The 21,443-nt window shown below is 41.9% G+C and overlaps 4 protein-coding genes across 9 annotated transcripts in view; 2 read left to right on the top strand and 2 right to left on the bottom strand.

Annotated features, from left to right (window-relative positions):
* LOC104965314 (protein kinase C beta type-like) overlaps window positions 1-21,443 on the bottom strand; it is a 469,227-nt gene that overhangs the window by 174,202 nt on the left and 273,582 nt on the right. The gene's annotated exons all lie outside the window — the stretch shown is intronic.
* The window catches only part of lmo3 (LIM domain only 3), a 224,206-nt gene that overhangs the window by 51,075 nt on the left and 151,688 nt on the right, over window positions 1-21,443 (top strand). The gene's annotated exons all lie outside the window — the stretch shown is intronic.
* ckap4 (cytoskeleton associated protein 4) lies at window positions 1,765-5,232 on the bottom strand. Its single transcript, XM_010793557.1, has 2 exons — window positions 4,708-5,232; window positions 1,765-3,352 (listed from the first exon to the last, which is right to left on the bottom strand). Exons 1-2 carry the CDS (start codon window positions 5,215-5,217, stop codon window positions 2,138-2,140), a joined length of 1,725 nt encoding a protein of 574 aa, XP_010791859.1. The 5' UTR covers window positions 5,218-5,232; the 3' UTR covers window positions 1,765-2,137.
* Window positions 6,842-21,443, top strand: part of bltp3b (bridge-like lipid transfer protein family member 3B) — a 33,379-nt gene continuing 18,777 nt past the window's right edge. The window contains exons 1-4 of one of the 2 annotated variants that reach the window (XM_010793558.1): window positions 6,842-7,192; window positions 16,704-16,866; window positions 18,918-18,956; window positions 20,647-20,738. In XM_010793558.1, the coding sequence (XP_010791860.1) occupies window positions 7,149-7,192; window positions 16,704-16,866; window positions 18,918-18,956; window positions 20,647-20,738 (338 nt within the window). In that variant the 5' untranslated portion in view covers window positions 6,842-7,148. Of the gene's footprint in view, window positions 7,193-9,469; window positions 9,566-16,703; window positions 16,867-18,917; window positions 18,957-20,646; window positions 20,739-21,443 lie in introns of those variants that run through there. The other variant, XM_010793559.1, reaches the window with a different exon arrangement.

The following is a 21,443-nucleotide window of genomic DNA, read 5'->3' as shown; positions in this document are numbered from 1 at the left end:
CCCCCCCAGATCTGGCACCCTAGGCGACCGCCTCTGTTGCCAATGCCAAAAACCGGCCCTGTACACCATGCTAAATGTATGTCTGCATAAAGCTGAGTTATGATCGGTCATAATCAATAATAATAATAATAATCTAGAAAAGCGCTATATAAATCCCATTTATTATTATTATTATTATTATAATAACACAACATTTGGTGATGATTACATAGTTTACAGTGAGATTTACTCCCATACTTTTGGCCATACTCACGCAGCCCTACAAATGAATTGAGATTTCCACAAACATTTTCTTTAACAAGTGTGCAGATCAGTGTTGATTTAAAAAAGCAATTTGAAGGTTGGATATTTGTAAACCTATTTTTGTATATATATTAATAATATAAAATGAATTCCAGTTTATTTGTAGTACTTTCTATTTTTATTTTGACATTTGGTGGCATCAGTGTGTGCATTTGATACAGATACTGTAGCAGTTGCTTTAGGGCCACAGCGTATATCCCTTAAGGTCAAATAATGAGATCCTCGACCTCCGCCCCCCTCTCGCACCTCCACACAGAGCCCCCCCACATATCAAATCCCAACTTAACCCCTGGTTATAGGTATAGTTAATAGGCCGAGCACAAGTAGTCAGACACATAAAAAGCCCATTTTCTTAAAATGTTAGAGTTTGGGTACATTTAAAGCAGCTTTTTATGGATCATTCAATTCAGTACAATGTACCACCCAGAAAAGCCTGTCATATTTACCAATGAGGTTTTCCAAGGCATGAGATTAGACTTTTTTTTTTTTACAAAACTATGTGGTAGGAATAGTTCCTTGAATCCGGTGGGCGCTCCACGTTACTTAAAGGGTTCATTAGGGGGCCAAACGCCTTCCAGCAAAACACAACTGCTGCCTCAGGTGAAACAGCTCTCTGCAGAGCACCTGGAAGAGAGGCAGAGCGAAACATCAAAGAAGAAAAATGGCGTGTCAGCCTGCTGCCTGCAGATGAAAGAGCTGAGCGTGTGGTATTCAGTCTACACTTATCAAAGATTGTAGATAAGGTGGCTTAACAAATTGAGCTTCATGTGAGAGGTTCACTCAGAATTATTTGTCGTATTTGAATATTGCAATCATAGGATAGGATTCATGTTTAGATTTTAGCAGCCCTTTGATACTTCACGTGACATTGTCACGTGACAATTGTGACCTATCATGCAAAATGCACTTTTGTACGTCTTTTATACATGAATGTGTCTCCGGTGTTCCAGGAAACTCACAAAGTGTCAGAAAACACAACCCTCTCTATTTTCCTCCATACCCAAATCTCTTAAAAAGGGGCTGCAACGGATCTGATACAGACTGATCCAGATTTGAACACTTCTATGACGTCACAGAAGTGGCGCTACGGCTATTGGGCCAACTCCACCAATCAGGAGGAGACAGCCACGGACATTGCCGTTCGAAAACGCTGGAGACGCTGTAGTACCTATGCCAGGCCTGTAGATGGTGCTGTTCTTACAGAATCAGCCCATGCAAAGACAGTGTTAAATGGAGCTAAATGAGGAATGGCTAAAATGCATGATCTGTTTGGTATTTTGAAAAATAAAAAGTATAAATATGCCTTTATATAGGTATGGTCCTACACTATATCATTCAAATATAGCATGATAGGTCCACTTTAATTTTCAGTCCCCACCCATACACTTAATCATGATGATACAGTTGAGGCAGCTTAAGAAAAACAACAAATGATATTTTTTCCAATAAGGTCACACCAAGAAAAGTCAAGAGTTTTTATTCTTGTAAAAAACATATGTAGTGAGTAAACAAAGGAGTGCTCAAAAAGAGCATATTATTGCATTTTGTTTGGTTTAAAAAAAATAAAAAACAGCCTTGGCACAGAAAAACAACAAAATAAAACATTAGAAAAATGAACTACAGTGCAGAATGGGTGTGGATTTGAATTCACAGATCAGCAGTACAGCTTCCTCCTGACCGAACTCCTCACATTGGCTTCTTTTCAACTAAAATGTGCAACATCGTCACCCATTTTCAGAAACAATTCTTCACAAATACAGGAAAAAGGAGTTCTGTCACTCTTTGGAATCATTGTCCACGTTTTTTGGTATGGTGATATCAGACTGCCTACTCCCTACTTTCCCTTATTGCCTTTGGATAAGCCTGCCAGTGTCTTTGTGGTCTCCTTCAGAGCCATCTGAAGGGCTTGGATAGCCTGATCGTGGCCTTCTAGCTTGGCCGCTCTGCTCTCCAGACCCTCCACCATGCTGGTGAGGCCCTGCAGCTGCTCCGGCTTCACGCTGCTGCTGCTGCTGTCCTCCAGAGCAGCCAGCCTGCTCTTCATCTCCTCCACCTGCTGACCCAGGCTGGAGTCCTTCGAAGACAGCTTGGTCTGGGCACCGCCAACAGCAGCCATGTTGGACTGCAGCTCCCCCAGACTGATTTTCAGTGCCTCCATCTCCTGCTCGATGCCACTCTTGACCTTCTCCACAGCCTGGCCTTGTGCAGCTAGCACGCTGTCTTGAGTGTCACATTTGGCGAGCAGCGATTCCACTCTGGAGGCGATGTCTGACACCGATGCCGACAGGGAGTCTCCGCTCTCCTCTGATGTTTTGACTCTGGCTTCCAGGTCTTCTGATCTTCTCAGGATCTGGTCCGCCGCTGCGTTCACTTGCTTCTCCACGTGACTGGCGGCGACGACGGCCTGCTCCACGCCGCTCTCCAGCGCCGAGCTTTTGTCCTTCAGAGCCTGAACGTCAGACTCTGCAGCAGACAGCGAATTCCTCAGATTCCCCACCGCCTCTTGCACCACTGACCTCACAGTTTCCACTTCCTGAGAGAGTGAAGCCACTTCCTGGTTACGAGTCTGGAGCTCTGACCTCACGGCGCCCACCTGCTCCCTGAAGGAGTCTGCCGATATGCCTCCTGCCTCATTGGCTGCTTTGATTTCAGCCACAGCTTCCACGATGGCGGAGAGCTCCTGTTTGACCAGCGCGGGGTCCTCCATGTCCCCCAGGCGGGCCTTGAGGTCGGATAGCTGGCCCTGCGTCTCGTCCTGAGCTTCGGTGAACTCCGACACGCTGGCCTTGATGGACTGGCTCACCTCCGCCAGGCGCTCCTCCACCGTCTTCTCCAGGGAAGAGAAGTCAATCTCTCGGGCCTCCTTCACCTCCTTGATGCCCTCTGAAAGGTCCCTGAGCAAGTCGTTCTGGAGCCTCTGAAGGGCCTCCTCCACCTTCCTGGTCTCCACCTCACCTCTCTTCATCCGGGCGATTGACCCTTCTAGCTCCACCCGTGTGATGCCCAGTGATGACTCCAGCCCGTCCACAATACTGCTCAAAGACTCCACCTGTAGACAACAGGAAAACATGCATCAGTGTATGTTTTCAACTGACATACACTATCATCAAAACACTTGTGCATTATTAGCTAAGACACACATGGCTATTTATAGCATATCTATTTGTAGCATTTATAGCACATCAAGATATATTTATTATTATTAGTCTTCACTGAAAAACTCAACTTTTGATTGACTAATGAAATGTTTTATCCCAACAAATGTCACATAAATGTATTAGGTTAGTTGAAAGCAATAATATTAAGTAATACTTTTAATTTTAACTTAATATTATTTTCGACTAACCTAATACAGTTATGTGAAATCTGTTGACTTAAGACATTTAATCAAAGTCAATGATTCAGTGTTTCAGTGTATGTGCAAATTACATTTTGATGAACGCAGAAGTTAATTTTACCTTAAAAGATGTGTGGTTAAAAACGTACAGTTTTAAGAAAAGATGACACAAGATTTGTCTTTTCTTATGGCTGTGTATTTTAGCACAATGTAAATATTCACTATGCAATCATTGCTCAAATTATGAGTGCTTTTGTGAAGTGAGCTCTGACCCAAAGGAAACACAACAAAGCTGTAAATGTGCATGGGCGGAGTTAAGTCATCAGTCACCACTGAAATGGGGTGACATATGAGTAAAGAAAAAGCTGACTGAACATAGTTTACACTAGAGATACACGGTGTACTTTTACATTCAAGAAGTGAGGAGAGAATGAATAAACTGCGAGAGTGGGCTTCAATTATATAGGTTCTGTTTTTTATTAAGTACATGGGGACCTTTTATGATCTTTGTCTTTAACAAAGTCTTTATTAATATTATATATGTATAAGATATAGATGTTTTATATTACCTGAAGACATTGAACACGTTTGTTTTACAAGTCTTTATGCATTTTTTATTCCAGCAAAAGTGTATTGATGATCAGAGATGACTTGTTCTGCACATTAAGAAAGGAGGTTGTCCCTTTCCCTGCTAGACACAACTCATCCTTATCTTCCCTGCATCTTAAGAATCAGCAAAGGCATATTTTTCTAAAAGAACATCCTAAAATATATATAAACATTTCGAAATGATTTATTAATATCAGGTCTGTTTACTTATTGGTCGTGTGTTGAATAAAAAGTGAGTTCCCTAAACCCATCACTGGTCACCAAACCTACCCAACCCCCAACAGTGAGTACATCCAGTACACCAACTGCATAATCTTATGCAATGTCTAACAACAACAATGCATTGCCCATATAGTGTACACTTTGTACTTCACTGAGAATACTGTGAACATTGTGTGTAAAAGTGTTCAGACACATTTCATTCTGCTTTTCATTGATTCACTTCATTTTCTTCCTACCTGTTGAACGACACTGTCCATTTTTACGCTCAGCTCTCCGTCGTGCCGTGCGCTGTGCTCATGTCTGACGCTGATCTGCCGCACTTCTTCCACAACTTGTTGTAAATAAACAGCAGCAAACCCTACAGCGCCTATTAGCCCGATATAAAACGCTATTGTTGCAAAAAGGCCGAGGTAGCTCCCTGACGGTGGCCCCTGAGGTGAGGGGCCACTCACCCCGTTGTTGTTGCTGCTGCTGCTGCTCTTTGGGCTTTTCTTGGGCACATCCTCCGGGCTGGATGCGGCGCTCTTCTCGCTGTTCTTGTTTCGGTTTTTCGCCGTCATCTTGGATGGGAGCTGGCTCAGGAGAGTGTGAGTGTGATGTGAGAGCTGCTGCTGGTTTTTGCAGTCGTGGATGGAGAATGTTTCCAGTCCAGGCCCACTAAGACGACCCGGCAGCGTATCAGGGAGCGCGTCGTGTCTTTCCACGGGGTTTCTAGTGTTGAGGTATGCAGATGGGGGCTGTCCCATGCAAAACTCAGGCTCTGTATGGGTCTACTTAAATGACATAATAAAACACAACAGCACAATGAATGACTTCTACTGCTCGTTTACGTTGTTGTTGTTGTTGCTCTATGTTTACATCAGATCAGCCATAGTATTTTTTTTTATTACACACCCAAAACAAGAATGAAAGTTTTGCAGAAGCATCTCTCACTGGAACAACATTTCCTTAAAGAGGGTTTTTAGCAACTTTTGGAAGTTTTCAAAGTGTTCCACAGGATCTTAATAAGCAAAAGCACTGGTAAGAGAAGTGAGAAAATGTCACTCGATTTAGTAAAAGACAAAAGATGCACCCCCAAGCCAAAGAGTTGCACCAACAGTGCATCATTCTCCAAAGTGCATCAATAGAGCCTACTGAATCTGAAAGTGACATAAACCGTGTTTTATATGTTTCTTTCACCATGACACTTTTCCACGAATGCTGTAACACTTCTTAAACACTGAAGACTGATGCAAACTTCCTGCAAGCGGTGCAAGGAGGGGCTGCTCCCCTCGCTCCTCCTTGCATACGTGGCATCTGCAGGCTGCTGTGAACTCCCATGCAACATCTCTGCACACAGAGATTATCACACACACACAGCCTTTATTTACGCTGACAAATAAGTGAAAAGACTAAGGAGTTTCAATTACATTTTCTTTATTATAAATGTGGCTGTTGCACGTTGGAGGTCTGTAGGTGGAGGCAATTTAATGAACACAATGTTCTTTTCATAGGAATCTTTCTTTTTTAGTATATCAATGATAAAAAGAGCACCAATATTAGTTTTGTGCACGTCATTTAGTTGTTCATTTAAAATTGCTTTATTATAAATGTACCAATGGTATTGCTATACTGTGCCAAATTGTTTGGTATTAGTTTTATAAAATTGCCTCATGTGCAAATTCCTCTAAGGTTTATTAGAACAATCTAGTTATTTGTTTCCAGTCATTATAGTTGCAGTCAACAAATAGTATTTACATCCTCTGTTTAAACACTAGGTGTCACTAAAAGAGCGTTTTATGGCGAAAGCAAACAGCACAGACAACCGTCTGCAGTCATATCCCCAAAGTGATTTAGGCAATGTAACAATGTCCAACTGTTGAAACAATAACACCGTAAAAAATACATTATGATATACTTTTATGGATTAAGAACATTACACATTAGCTCCAGCTTTACCAGCTGCAGAATTAAAAGTATGTACCCACTAATGCATCACTGTTTATAACCAAGATAAATAACATATTTAAAGTGTCCCTTCTGCATAATGATTACCGTACTTTGACTTTAGGCACTTTATGTTTATATGGACGCTTATACTTGCGTACTTTTTCTTTATTGTAATTAGTAATGCAGGCCTGTGTTTCAAACTATTTCTATGCTGTGGCCTTACGAATTATTCTTAAGTATAGGTTGTAAATACTTCCTCCACAACAATGTCAAAAAATAGTTTTCAAATGGTTCGAGTGTGTATAATGAACTATAAATAGATGTTTATATACAGTACAGCCTGTGATAAATATCTACGTTTACGCCTATCTACATATTCAGGGAGGGGTTTCCTAGCAGACCCTGAACGCATCATGACGCCCCGCCTAGACGCCGTGACAACAGACGCTCCTCGCGACGCGCTGCCCAGGTGTTCGTTGTGTTGCAGAGATATCCGGACCGTTTCGGAGCTTTATCAGTGGATCATCACGACATGGCCTAACTCGATATTCTTTGTCCATGAGCCCGGCTGTCACTCGGACGTCTGAGATGCCGTCTTTCCACACAAACTCCCTCATCTCTCTGAGAACAGCGGGAACACCGTTAACATGAAGACTGACACGGGGGTGATAATTTGAACCGTTTGTGTTTATAACTCGAGAGGGAGAAGCTAGCAGGGAGCTAGCTCGGATATCGGTATTGTGAAGCCATGGCTGGACTCATCAAGAAGCAGATCCTGAAGCATCTCTCCAGGTCAGTGCGCAGCGGGGTTAACAGACAGAGACAGTGAGACACCCTAGTCAACTGTCAGACTGACGATAGCTAGCTAACACCAAAAAGTCACAAACCAAATGTAACCTTTTCTGAACATGAATTGATACATTTCCTCTTGGATTTTAATAAGTTACCCCACATTCCTGCTATTTGTCAGACTGTCAGTTTCATTTTCATCCCTCGTAACCCTCACTGACCTGAGACGTGGCTAACTGAAGCTAACTAGCTAACACTGGGGTTAGCTAGTAAGGAGCTAATCCCTCACCTTTTGCTTTAGCAGGTTGAACCAGTCCAGTGTTCGAGTCAGATTGTTTAAAACAAACCATCTCAGCCTAAGTCCTAAAGGCAGTTTATCATACAACATCGTGGTTGCTAATACCCAATCTGGTTGAAAAATAAATCACATACTAATGATGTAATAAGACTTGAATTTGACAGAAGTCATTGGGTAAATGAGAAGGCAGTGACATGTACTGTGTATTGTAGTGCAAGGTACAGGTTTGTTCACACTGCTTTAAACCCTGCTTATCTGCTCTTTACACCTCTTTACATACTTTACATGGAGCCTCAGAACCCAACACAAGATCATTTAGAGGGACACTGCTATACTGCCTCCTTAATCCAACATTTGACAGCTTTTTGAGGCGCCTTTCGTGTATGAAATAATAGTAATAATGTACAGATTGATGAACCTAACAGTGGTTCGGGATCTGTTTTAATGGCGCTACCAGTGGCTAAGTAAGGCCCCATATATTTATTTTTTAATGTCTAGCTGTTATAGGCAGCATTCAGCTTGTACCGGTTGCCATGCATTATTTATTGTTTTCCACTGTCCCTCAAGGCACTTTCAATGGACTACTTCCTGGTTTTCTTCCGGAGATAAAGCTACAGAGATGTAACACTGTTTCCTCCCACACTAACCTGCTACTGACCTACAACAGAGCACCTTCAGACAGAACAGTGTATTGAATAGGATCATTTTGGCAGTATACTAAACTTTAGGTGGACAACTTTTACATGGAATATAAGAAATGAGAGCTGTCACATCTATATAGCAGCTTACAGATGACTAAATACATCATAGCCTCATTGGTATGCAGGTGGACTGGCTTCTATTCTTGGAAAGAAAAAGCACCAAGATGATGTGGTTGTTGAGAGAAGTCTTTGTGATGAGGTGTGATTAGTTAGTCCTTTTAATGGTCCATACCATAATGGTTTAAAGGGTTGCTTTGTCCTTCACACAATGCCATTTGTCAGCCTGTAAGTGGCATGCCCTTCATTGTCCTTGTTCTCTAAAGTGTGTGTGTGTGTGTGTGTGTGTGTGTGTGTGTGTGTGTGTGTGTGTGTGTGTGTGTGTGTGTGTGTGTGTGTGTGTGTGTGATGCACAAGTGTCTCGCACAAGTGTCTCTGCACATGACTGTGCATGCCCTCAGCTGCATTAGCATCAACATTGACAGAAAGTGACTGTGAGAGTAGTGATATGTGACGTCATCTTTCTTTGGGCTCGCCATCTGATCTGCTTCGTCCTGGCCTCACTGGTCTGGCACTGAGAGGACGCTCGCCTGTCTGACAGTCAGCCAATCCTGCGCCTCTCAGGTGGGATGATGTCACGGTAAAAGTGTTGATGTCAGAATGTCAAATCAGCATCACCTTATGTCCTCTTTTACTGTATGGGTGTAAATATAGTGAGAGTACAATGCACGCTTGAATTATTCAGCTTGAGGATGGGTTACAGGTTTAGTTCAGTTTTTTTATGGAAGTAAGCTTGTATGAGGTTGTTGTTTTATATAGTGTATTATTACCTACAGTAAATGGCGGTTAGCATGCACCCAGTTTGGAAAAGAAGGAAGCCTTTTTTTGGTGGTGAAACCATATTTTTCTCCTGATCACATCCTCAGCAGTACATTGCTTTGCTTCCGTGCCAGTTTCTGTCTGCTTCTCCAAACTGAAGGCGTGCAGGCCACCATCCACTGTAGATACTACACTATGGGTGGATAAGTGTACTATACAACCCTAACACAAAGAATCCGAACCATTCCTTTAAAGGTTTCCCCTGCTCAGTTGCTGCTTGGTCAGCACCAGCCAGGAATAGTGAACCCTGCTGAGCTCCATTATTCATACACAGTGTAGGTGTGCTTACACAGCTACAGGTTATGTTGTGAGTGTCAACATGTCAGCTCAGCCTCCACGCTGAACTCGTACAGAAGACACACGCCAGTTTTAATACTTTCTGTCACCAGGACACCATCTTTACAGCTCATGGACGTCTGCAATGGATTCTCCTCCTCTGGACGAGACATGTGCACTGAGGCCTTCACGACATGTACCAACTGTTACAGGAAGCAATGAGTGGTACTTCCCATGTGCAAGGATGAGTTTGTTAATAATAAGTGACAAGGCTGAATTGTTGGCATGCATTGGATTTTCTAACATGAGTGTATCGATGAAGACGTTCAAACTCAGGTAGCCCCTGGGGGTAGTTTGAATGACACGGTGTGTTTGTGGGCATTACAGACAGATTTAGATTATCGACAAGAGCCTTCTGGCCCACAGCCAGACAGACAAGATCCTATTACACACATTACACACACGCATTTAGATTGACGTTGAAATGGCTAAACGATGGTAAACATGCCTGGTCACATTCTCTCTTCTTTGTTCCCTCTGAAGAGTGATTTCTTTCTTACTTTCACACACAGTCTAAAGGTCAGCTCCAGCTTCAGAGCTGAAACATGGAGCTGGGAGATATTCAGAGCCAGGAGCCTAATTCCAAGTGTTCAAGTTGAAGATTAAGACTCAAACTTTGGTCTTGCTACAGAGATAATGGATTCCCATATGGAGCTCTGCAGCGATTGTTTTACTCTCTTCCATCTTACCTACCTAGATCCATCTTTCTCTTTTCTGTGATTCTATTTCCTTTTAATCTTGATATTGATTAATGCTTTCAAAGCGGCAATGTTTTTTTTTTAAATTGTTGCTTCATCTAATCGTAATACACATTTGATGATATCATTTGGCAATCTGCCAAAGCTCAAGATGATGTGCTCACATGTCATTTTTGACAAACAAACCGTTAATCCAACAATATTTATATAGAAATAAAGTTGTGAATTGAGCAGCAATACCTCACTTTTAACAAGATATATGTGGCATGTTTGGTATTTCTGCTTGAGGAATAAATCAATCTGATCTGTCAATCAATGTATTGGTTAATGGCTATTTCATTTTAGCTCTATGCATTGATGAGATTTCTATTTTCTTTTTAGGCAGATTGAAAAAAGAAGGTTATGCAGGTCATCTTTAAGTATCTCCATAATTTGTTCAAACATCCTAATGTTGTTGTTATGGACCCAAACAAATGTCCCCCTCCCCCTATTTATCACGTTTTGGGCCCTTAATATATATATATATTATTGCTTTGAAACCTCCCCTGGCTATCCTCTCCATACCTTCCTGATTAGAGTAAATGACTACTTATTAACGTCACAAGACCACGGCACAACAGTCCTGCAAACTCGGCATAATCTACATCTTCAGTCCCAGAGGAATGTGGTAGAGGGAGATTTGCTTGATGTGCATAAGTCAAAGCTGTTGAAAGACAAATGTACACAGAAAGGGCCCCAAAGAACGAAGCTGATCACGACCAGCTTCTAATAGACAGAGTGCATGACCTGGGAGATTAGCTGTACATTCAGGAGGGTATGAGATTTAACACAATGGCTTGAGTTTAGCCCCGCCCACCTCCTCTGCTTTTTCGGTTTTTATGTTGAATGTGAAGCATTATAGTGCAGTTTGAATCTGTCAGTGGTGCTTTCAGCATTTTGAAAGATGATTCAATTGGTTTCAGGAAATGTTATGACCGCCAAATGATCCCACAAGAATCGCATCCATTAACTTGTCATCAGTAGAGAGGAGACTGGTAAATATAGGGAAGACTTTAAAACTCTGAGTCAGCTGACGTTGAGCAGAAGGGATTGTAATGCCAGTGTTAAACCGTGTTATCCATTACGTGCATATATCACACGTCTTTTCTGAGATGTAGTGCCCATTGCAGTGCGAGAGACTCTTTCCATCCTGCAGTTTCTGTGAGATGAGGCACCGTAGAAATCAACTCCACTATTCCCAGCGTTAGCTCACAGCTGGTGGGAAGGCTATTATAGCATGAGTCACGACTGAGTGTCTGGCTGTGGGTGTCTCATCAGTGAGATATGAAGCACTTGTGTGTGTGTGTGTGTGTGTGTGACATTTGACCAGGGTCCCTTCAGGCCTTGGCATGCTCCTCTGCAGCTACAGACTGTTTTTCCCTTCACACCAAGCTTTGCTCCGCCATGAATGTCCCAGCTCTCTGGGGCCTGCCAATGTAAACTGGCTTCACTCTGAGAGGTGGCCTGTTGACATGTGTGGAGGTGGAGTATTGTGTACAGCTTTCCATGTGTTTGTCTTTGCAACTCGCTGATTGTAAGCTTGAGAGTAATTCATATAATCTCTCCTAATGATAACTTGGAGGTTACTTTTTAATAACTGTTCTGTAGGGACCGGAGCGTGATGTATTTTTGTCAAATAAACAAACCCTTTGGCTTCAATATCAGAGCAGTGCAGACTGCTGGCACTGCAGAACAATCAAAAGGCACCTTGTGTGCACCACCTATAACTATAAAATAATGGAAATATAACAATAAAAACACCTGGACTTTGCTTTTTGCTCTTTTTAAAAACTAAATAAGCAATGCATTTAGATCCTACAGGAAGTGATAAATGGTTCTTGTTATGTACCGTCATTCACACTTAAGAGGTCAACAGTAAATTCCTCAGGATGAGACTATTTTTAATGTGAATTTTAGGTAAAGGTTGTGGACAACAACAACACCAACTGGTAATTAGGAGAAGTTTGCACACTTGGGTGGTTGTTACACTGCTGGCCTATACCAGGAGTGCAACAAATACATTAAACGTATCCCTGACTGGCAATACAAATATATTTGGAAATATTGGATTACTTTTTAATGAATAGCATTTGAGAGTTCCTTTTTAAAATGAAGGCGGTTGACACCATTGTATTAAACAAAAGAGCTAAGGATTTTAGGAACATATACGTGTCATTTATTTGAATTAGCTCGATTGTCTGAGTGTGCCACATTGACCACGGGCATGCTGTTAACTTCAGTCGCTGTGGAATCAAATGTCTTGCTATCATTATTCTACTGTCGACATTCACTGTGCTAACGAAGGATTTAAAGGTCACATTCTCCCTCTCTGTTGTTGAGCCAAGCCTGTTGCTCGGTCAAATGAGCACTGGCAGGAAAGAATGGGCCAACATCCCTTTTCTTTTTTCTTCTTCTTGGAAAACCACACTCCTAAATCCCAGAGCAGTGCCAGAGGATGTCTCCTCTTTCTTTTATATTTAGTGTTTGTGTTTTTTTTTCTTCTCTTTATTCAAGTCTCTATTTTTGTTGCTACGGTCTTGGTTGCTATAACAAGCTGGCTTTCTGTTTGAGTCACTCTGGCCATCTTTGCTCATGCTCCTCTCTTGCTGGCACTGATGTCATCAGGCTGCGCCACAAACGCACCATCAGGGCACGGAAAAGTGTGTTTCCTTTTCCACAGACATCAGCATTTAAAGAGTGGTTTGTTGCTATGGTGAAACGTTGCACGCTCATCCCACAGTTGCTAACTACTTCAAGTGGATTTACACACAACATCTATGTTTTTGATGAGTATTCTTTTGTAATCTATTGCCCTTAAAAAGGACATCTTTAACAAATGGACAATTCAGAGCTTATACACAGTATGTTCCTCAGCTTTCAAATAAAAACCGAATGTTTCTAGGTCAAATGTCTAAATCACCCACCAACAGCTTATAGCCCACAACCTGGTTTTGCATATGACATGTATAATTCAACAGTAACTGAACAGATTAATTCCTTTCAAACTGCATTTGTAACACCATTCTCGTTTCATATCATTGCAATTTGAACTGCAAAGATAACCTTTACCAATCTCTTTTGGAAAATTGCCATGACCCAGAAAACGGCACCAGGTTGAAATGCACTTTTACAGAGAGGAATGTGGCCATGGATTTTCACTGTTGAGTAGTTAATATGCCCTCAGACAGGTAGACAGGCCCCTCTCCAGCCAGTAGCTAGCTCTAATCTCTTTTATGGGCTGGATTTGGTCCGCTGAACCCGGCCCTGCTGACTGGAATAATGAAAGGAGAAAGATGACGGTGTGTGAACTTAATACTCTTGTTGTTCTCAGTAATGAGTAGGATCTGTCATTGTAACTCAGCTTTAGTAGTCCATTAAACATCGGATCAACAACATATTATAAGAGAGGGTTTATTACTTTGGGAGAAGGGGAGAGGAAGAGAGGTGACCCCGGGAAGAATCCAGAGAAGGAGTGAGAGAGCTGATGTGAAGCTAGCTGCTTGATACTTGATCGGCAGCAGGAATGAATATTTCACTGCTCACAAGGCTGAGACACTCCAGCACCAACACACACCTCTCAGAGACAGACTGTGTGTTTCTGTCCCTGAGTGTGTGTGTATGCCAACGTGAGCCCATATTCAAATTGTGTTTTTGTTTGTGAGGGAGTGTTTTTGTTGTCTTGTTCCACTGAGTTTGTGTTTGTCTGCCTGCTGCTGAATAATAAAGGACACCCAACATGTTGAAGTACAGAGGAATCTAACTGTGAAAGGGGAAGTTGTTGAATGGAAAGAAACAGGAATTTGAAACGTGTGCAGCGGAACCATAAAGTGTTGCTTTTATGGGGCAAAGTGTATTTCACACTGCAGATACTGAGAGTCTCTGTGCACTTTGCTACGTCTTCCATCAGGGAACACAGACCCTTTGTCTCCCTAAAAGTATCCAGTTACTGAGTGACTCCATACATCAGCACTTTTTGACATTTGCCTTGCGAGGTCTTCTTGCTGCACCTGTGACAGTCATTATAATATCAATACATATTTATCATGTCACAGATTGAAGACTGTGGGGTTCTTGTCAGTTAGAGAAATCAATATTACCCCCATTAGAAGAGGTTCTCTTTGCCCAATCTGCAGTTTTATTATCTACCCATTCTGCTAATTATTAACCAATAATCAAACTGTTAGCCGAAAACACTAAGTTCATGGACACTGTCTTTGTATGTTCAATGGTATTTACTTAAGCTAAATAGCTAATATATTTTCCACACCATATCTTTTCATCTTACAGAGACTTTACAATATGTGTACACAGCATTTACTCATTAGAGAGGTTATACATATCAATAAAAAGCACCTTATCATCTAAGTGAGGCTTGAGTACACTTTCTGTGAACACACAAAGATATTCTGTCCATTTCCAGTATGGATGTGACAGACGGCAATTATCCTGAGACTACCACTGTACAATCTCCTTCTTACTTTCTATAAATCCTATACATTGCATCTTTGGATTTTTTCATTATTAAAACGGAATAACTAAGAACCTTGATCCTTCCTTTCCCCTCTCATAGTCAGATGATGTGGTAACTATGGAAACCTAGCAAACAAGTCTAAATAAAGAGGAAAACATGCTTTTTAATATGGGGTTTCTGTTATTTCCATATACAGTGGGGCAAAAAACTATTTAGTCAGCCACCAATTGCGCAAGTTCTCTCACTTAAAAAGATGAGAGAGGCCTGTAATTTTCATCCTAGGTGCACTTCAACTATGAGAGACAAAATTGGGGGAAAGAATCCAGGAAATCACATTGTCGGATTTTTAATGAATTAATTGGTAAATTCCTCTGTAAAATAAGTATTTGGTCACCGACAAACAAACAAGATTTCTGGCTCTCACAGACCTGTAACTTCTTCTTTAAGAGCCTCCTCTGTCCTCCACTTGTTAACTGCATTAATGGCACCTGTTTGAACTCGTTATCAGTATAAAAGACACCTGTCCACAGCCTCAAACAGTCACACTCCAAACTCCACTATGGCCAAGACCAAAGAGCTGTCAAAGGACACCAGAAACAAAATTGTAGACCTGCACCAGGCTGGGAAGACTGAATCTGCAATAGGTAAGCAGCTTGGTGTGAAGAAATCAACTGTGGGAGCAATTATTAGAAAATGAAAGACATACAAGACCACTGATAATCTCCCTCGATCTGGGGCTCCACGCAAGATCTCACCCCGTGGGGTCAAAATGATCACAAGAACGGTGAGCAAAAATCCCAGAACCACACGGGGGGACAATGACCTGCAGAGAGCTGGGACCAAAGTAACAAAGGCTACCATCAGTAACACACTACGCCGCAAGGGACTCAAATCCTGCAGTGCCAGACGTGTCCCCCTGCTTAAGCCAGTACATGTCCAGGCCCGTCTGAAGTTTGCTAGAGAGCATTTAGATGATCAGAAGAGGATTGGGAGAATGTCATATGGTCAGATGAAACCAAAATAAACTTTTTGTAAAAACTCAACAGAGTGTTTGGAGGAGAAAGAATGCTGAGTTGCATCCAAAGAACACCATACCTACTGTGAACATGGGGGTGGAAACATCATGCTTTGGGGCTGTTTTTCTGCAAAGGGACCAGGACGACTGATCCGTGTAAAGGAAAGAATGAATGGGGCCATGTATCGTGAGATTTTGAGTGACAACCTCCTTCCATCAGCAAGGGCATTGAAGATGAAACGTGGCTGGGTCTTTCAGCATGACAATGATCCCAAACACACCGCCCGGGCAACGAAGGAGTGGCTTCGTAAGAAGCATTTCAAGGTCCTGGAGTGGCCTAGCCAGTCTCCAGATCTCAACCCCATAGAAAATCTTTGGAGGGAGTTGAAAGTCTGTGTTGCCCAGCGACAGCCCCAAAACATCACTGCTCTAGAGGAGATCTGCATGGAGGAATGGGCCAAAATACCAGCAACAGTGTGAAAACCTTGTGAAGACTTACAGAAAACGTTTGACCTCTGTCATTGCCAACAAAGGGTATATAACAAAGTATTGAGATGAACTTTTGTTATTAACCAAATACTTATTTTCCACCATAATTTGCAAATAAATTCTTTAAAAATCAGACAATGTGATTTTCTGGATTTTTTTTTTTTCTCACTCTGTCTCTCATATTTGAGGTATACCTAGGATGAAAATGACAGGCCTCTCATCTTTTTAAGTGGGAGAACTTGCACAATTGGTGGCTGACTAAATACTTTTTTGCCCCACTGTACTTGTAGTTTGTGTCGTTGTCTCGTATCATGTCTTTAACAGCAATGTATAACCTTACATGAAAGGCTCATTTTGAGTGTGCTATTAAAAATATGTGGGTTTCGTTCTTAAGTATAATTTGCCTGTGATTAATAGTTATTGCCTGGAATTTTTGTTTGAGTTGCTTTGGACAGGCCCCTCTCTGTTCCCCTCCAGAACATCAAGTCTAACAGTTGGGGTTTGTTTCGCCGTCATGGTGCTTGCCAAGAACCTGTATCTATAAATAGTCCCAGGCTCAAAGCTGCACTTCTTCTCGTCTGCGTCTCCTAGGTTTGCTAAGAACCTGTCGCCGGACAAGATCAACCTGAGCACGCTGAAGGGGGAGGGCCAGATGACCAACCTGGAGCTGGACGAGGAGGTTCTGCAGAGCCTGCTGGACCTGCCCACCTGGCTCGCCATTAACCGCGTCGAGTGCAACAAGGCCGCCATCAGGGTGAGGAACCTGTCATGTGTTGAGTTTAAGGATTCTTAAAGGGATAGTTTGACAATTCTTTGCCGTCTTTTTTTGTTTCTTTTGTGATATAGCAATTACAGGAGAAGTGCATACAAATACAGTGTCACGAATACACACACGAGAGTAAAGAGCATTTAGAAGACAAATGACCAATAGAGACCAGAACAAACCGGGTAATGGGTAAATAGGTAATGCAACTTCAACCTAAAACAAAAGCAAAACAATAAAAAACAAATGAAATGTGCTTTGTGGCAGCTAGGGGAATGTAATATTGATACCACTTTAACATAAATATGAAGCTACAGTTTGTTAGCTTAGCATAAAGACTGGAAACTAAACAGCTAACCTGTCCCTGTTCAAATGTACCAACCCGTACCTCCAAAGCTCACTACATAACATTTTATATATTTTTCTTGGAAAGACGCAGTAACTTTCTTTGCTCGTTGCCTAGCAACTGCTGATAGATAAGAGATAGCCTGGCAAGTAACCCTTTGTGAAATGTTTATTTTATTTAAACCTGAAAAAAATGTGTATGTGTTTCCCCCCTAATTCTAGTGTTTCCTCTAAGCTTCCGGCAGTAGCTTTATGTGGTATCAGTCTTATCTTAATTGCTGCCAGAAAGCAAATAGGCATTTTTCAGTCAAACTTTACATCCCATTCAAGCTTTATCCCTCGAAGGGAAATATTACAACTGATGAACAACGATACGATTTGTTTTATCTTTAAAATAATGTACACATCGATTTAACATAGTTTTATTTCAGGCCTAAATTAAATAAACCCAGGAAATTGCAAAACATATTGTGTTTATATATTCAGACAGGCTGATTTTTTTTTTTTATCAAGCCAACGTGTAGATTCAAGTTAACACCTGTCAGGTACACTTTTAATTACTCTTTAAACACACGCACGCACACGCACACGCACACGCACACGCACTCGCACTCGCACAGACTCTCTGATGCACCCAATGTGGTCTTAGCCCATTTCCATGTATGGGAGCATAACACTGACACACCCTGGAAACGGGGAATGACGCAGCGTACAGTCATTTGCTTCGTCACTGGACTTTTTTAGTCAACGTTCCACCTTTTATTTTCCTCCTCCAATTCATATTTTTTTTCTCTGTACTTTCCTAAATCTGTTCTCAACCTATACAAATCTGTCACTTTGTTTAATCTCCATTTTGTCATTTTTCTCTCTTTCTCTTAACGTTTACTGCTGTGAGATATCTCTACTCAACATACTTGCTGTGTCATTGCCAGTGTGTTGAGAACTATAATACCCTCATCCTCACAGCATCAGATTTCTCAGTGAGCTGTGAAGCTGTTAAATTGAAACCCGTGGTACTGCCTGGCTGCAGTGGAAAGCGCATTACAGTGTTAACTGATAAACTGGTAGCAACATTTTACAAAGGAGAACAGATTTCAATCCCACTTCCTCACCTCGTTGTGTTCTTTTGTCCTCCTGTTGCAAAAAGACAGTCACACATATAAATGAATAGTTGCTTTATTGATGATTCATAAATACATATATAAATGGTTCTGCAGTGATGTCTCAAAGTGACAGGCTTAAGTTAACAGCCCTACTAGCACCTCCTAGCATTTCTACAACAGAGGCAAGCTGAATATAATGTGACTCTAATTCAATTACAGCAGCAAATCTTTGATTCTTGATTCATGACTTCTCAAAGAACGAGTCGCTTTGTAGAAAACTCTGCGAGTGAACATAAGCATTTCATCTCTCCTGCTATATAATTTGACATGGCCAGGAATCATGAGGCTGAGGATTAATGGAAGTGCCACTAAGTCTGGTCTCATTGATTTCTCTTTTTCCTTCATCTCCGATTTACTGCACCTTGTCTGCTGTTTTCTCATGATTTAATTCTGTACAATGTGGTTGCATTTATTCAATTTTACATCCCATTAAATGGTATTTTAGCTTATCCGTTTCAGAGCACAAAGGTCCCATGCCTGCTGTACGGGTCAGAATACGGCTGAGAGGCTGAGCCACTCTGTTTTCATTCACAGATACCATGGACAAAGTTGAAGACTCACCCAATCTCTTTGGTAAGTTTCAACCACTACACACATTTAAAACTGGTCATGAGAACTTTTTTCTTTCTACATGTATGGTCATCAAATCATCCAAAATTAGATTTACAAACAAGATTTTACAATGTACTGTATTTGGACAAATTAGCCACCTGTCCTGTTACATCATTTACTTATCGTCCATCAAAACAATCACAAGGTGAAGAGCAGGAAGCCACTGAAGGTGTTGAAGTAGTAGCCGTCGTCGTAGAGGACTCTGTTTGCGTAGAGCTGCACGAACACGCTGTCTCCGGCCTCCAGCTGCACCACCGCCGCGTTGGTGGCGCTGTCGTGGCTGTCCTCGCCTTCTGTGTCCCAGGTGGACACGATCTTCTGAGTGTTCATCATCAGGGACAGCACAGAGTTGGGCTGCCCGGAGTTGTTGTTGTACATGGTGTAGCTGAAGTAGTACATCCCCCGGACCATGGCGGTGAAGATGCCCGTGGCGGGGTTGTACCCACTGCCGATGTTGGAGAGGATTCTCTGATACTTCAGCGGCATGTCCTTCTCCACCGGACCAGCTGTGCTTCCCAGAGCGGCGGTGAAAGCTATCTTTGCCGTGACTGCAGAAGAAGCGTCCGCCAGCGCTTTCAGCTTCTCGTCCTGAGCCAGGTTTATCTTTATGAGATCCTCCGCCTGGGTTTTGTAGGCATTCAGGTTGGCTTGGACGGTGGCCATCTGCTGCATCATGTTCCCCAGGTTTTGCTGGAGGCTGCTCTGTGTCTCCGTGGCGGCTGTCAGCCTCTCCCTCATGGCAGCCACCTCGCTGAGCAAGGCGCAGGTGTCGGGCTGACAGATGGCCATGCTGCCCCCGGTCCCCAGGTGGCTGTAATTCCCAGCGCACAGACCTGTAGAAACCGACAACAACAAGAGGAATATGTGCTCCATTTTTACTCGTTGACACAAAACCTGATTACTGCGTCTGGTCCTCAGTCCTCATATATATACTCCCGACACCTGGTGTTTCGCAACATGTCGGGCTTGGCAATCTGTATTGATGTATTTTATAAGATATTGCAACAAACATATCAGGGGAACACAAAACTATCACCACACTATTTGAAAGAGATTAAGCGTTTAATCACAACCACACAGTGGGCAGCATATTTAATGGATGACAATAGCACTTTGCTGTTAGTCACCCTCCTGAAGAACACAATGTTATCACTCCACCAACAAAGGCAAGGAAATATTATACAAATACTGCCTAAAGGTGGCACGCACGGAGAAGAGAGGCCTGCTGTGTCACGACTTTGATCAATGTGAGAATAAAGGCAAAATACTTCAAGGTTTTATCTTGCGGGCACTTGCGTATCAGTAAACAACATCCAGGAGGACTCAACATCTCCAGGGGAAACGGCTAAACAGGCTGCAACACCCTTTTTTATCAATTGAACTTTACTACAAATCTTATTGTTATGACACAATACACCTCCCACAACCAAAAAACAAAAAATGACTAATGAATGAATGACTAAGCAATGGAAGAGAGTGGTATTCCCATTAATACTCTGAATATCCACGTTTAAAGTGGATGTTCTCTGTGATTAAAGTGTTCAATTTACTAGAAAAATTGGTTTATGGGTCTACTGCCGAATCAATAGCTAAGAAAACTGTTTTACGAAGACATCTGTTGGTTGAGAAGCTAATCCTGACTTGCTTGCAGACGTTGGATAAAGTGGTGATGGAGATGAGCACCTGCGACGAGCCCCGTCCTCCTAATGGCCCGTCGCCCATAGCAACAGCATCAGGACAAAGGTAAGCACTGCTGATGTTTCTGTTAACTCTTTGTACCTCCACCATCTGCACTTTGGTTCAGAGCATCCTTTCCCTGCCTGGATTATATAACGATTTGGTTCACACAAGTTTGAGTACATTTGGAAACAGTTTTATTCGTATGATAATTAGAGGTAAGGTTTATGATCTAGATCAGGGGTTTTTAAAACTCATTTTAGTTCAGGGGCCACATACAGCTTAATTTGATCTCAAGTGGGCCAGACCAGTAACATCTTAGCGTTATAACCTATAAATAACGACAACTCCAAATGGTTTCCTTTTTGTTTTAGTGCAAAAAAGTACATCCTGAAAATGTTCACATTTAATGAACTATCTTTTGACAAAACTTAAGTGCAATTTCAAAAATGGTATGCCTCCAGTTTATCATTAACACATGTGCATTACAACTCACAGATCACAGTGTATCTGCAAAGGCTAACAACATTTAGTCACAGGTATCTGGAACTGAACCATATTTAACTTGTCAAGATTTAGAAATGATTTTACATCACATTAATCCTGACAACCAGAACTGGCACACCTCCATAAAAACTATTAAGGAAGAAGGTGAAGTTATCCCCTGCCTTGTAAATGTATAACATTTAAACATACATAATACATAAAAGTCATTGTGTCACATTTACAGCTTAGTGATTGAGTACTGTAGTGCACCCTGTTGCTAGGCAC

The sequence above is a fragment of the Notothenia coriiceps genome, unplaced genomic scaffold, assembly GCF_000735185.1.
Source record: "Notothenia coriiceps isolate Sejong01 unplaced genomic scaffold, NC01 NC01_scaffold00037244, whole genome shotgun sequence".
In the NCBI taxonomy this organism is placed as follows: Eukaryota; Metazoa; Chordata; class Actinopteri; order Perciformes; family Nototheniidae; genus Notothenia; species Notothenia coriiceps.
Note: the sequence above shows the minus strand (reverse complement) of the source record. Positions and strands in the feature narration are given on the sequence as shown.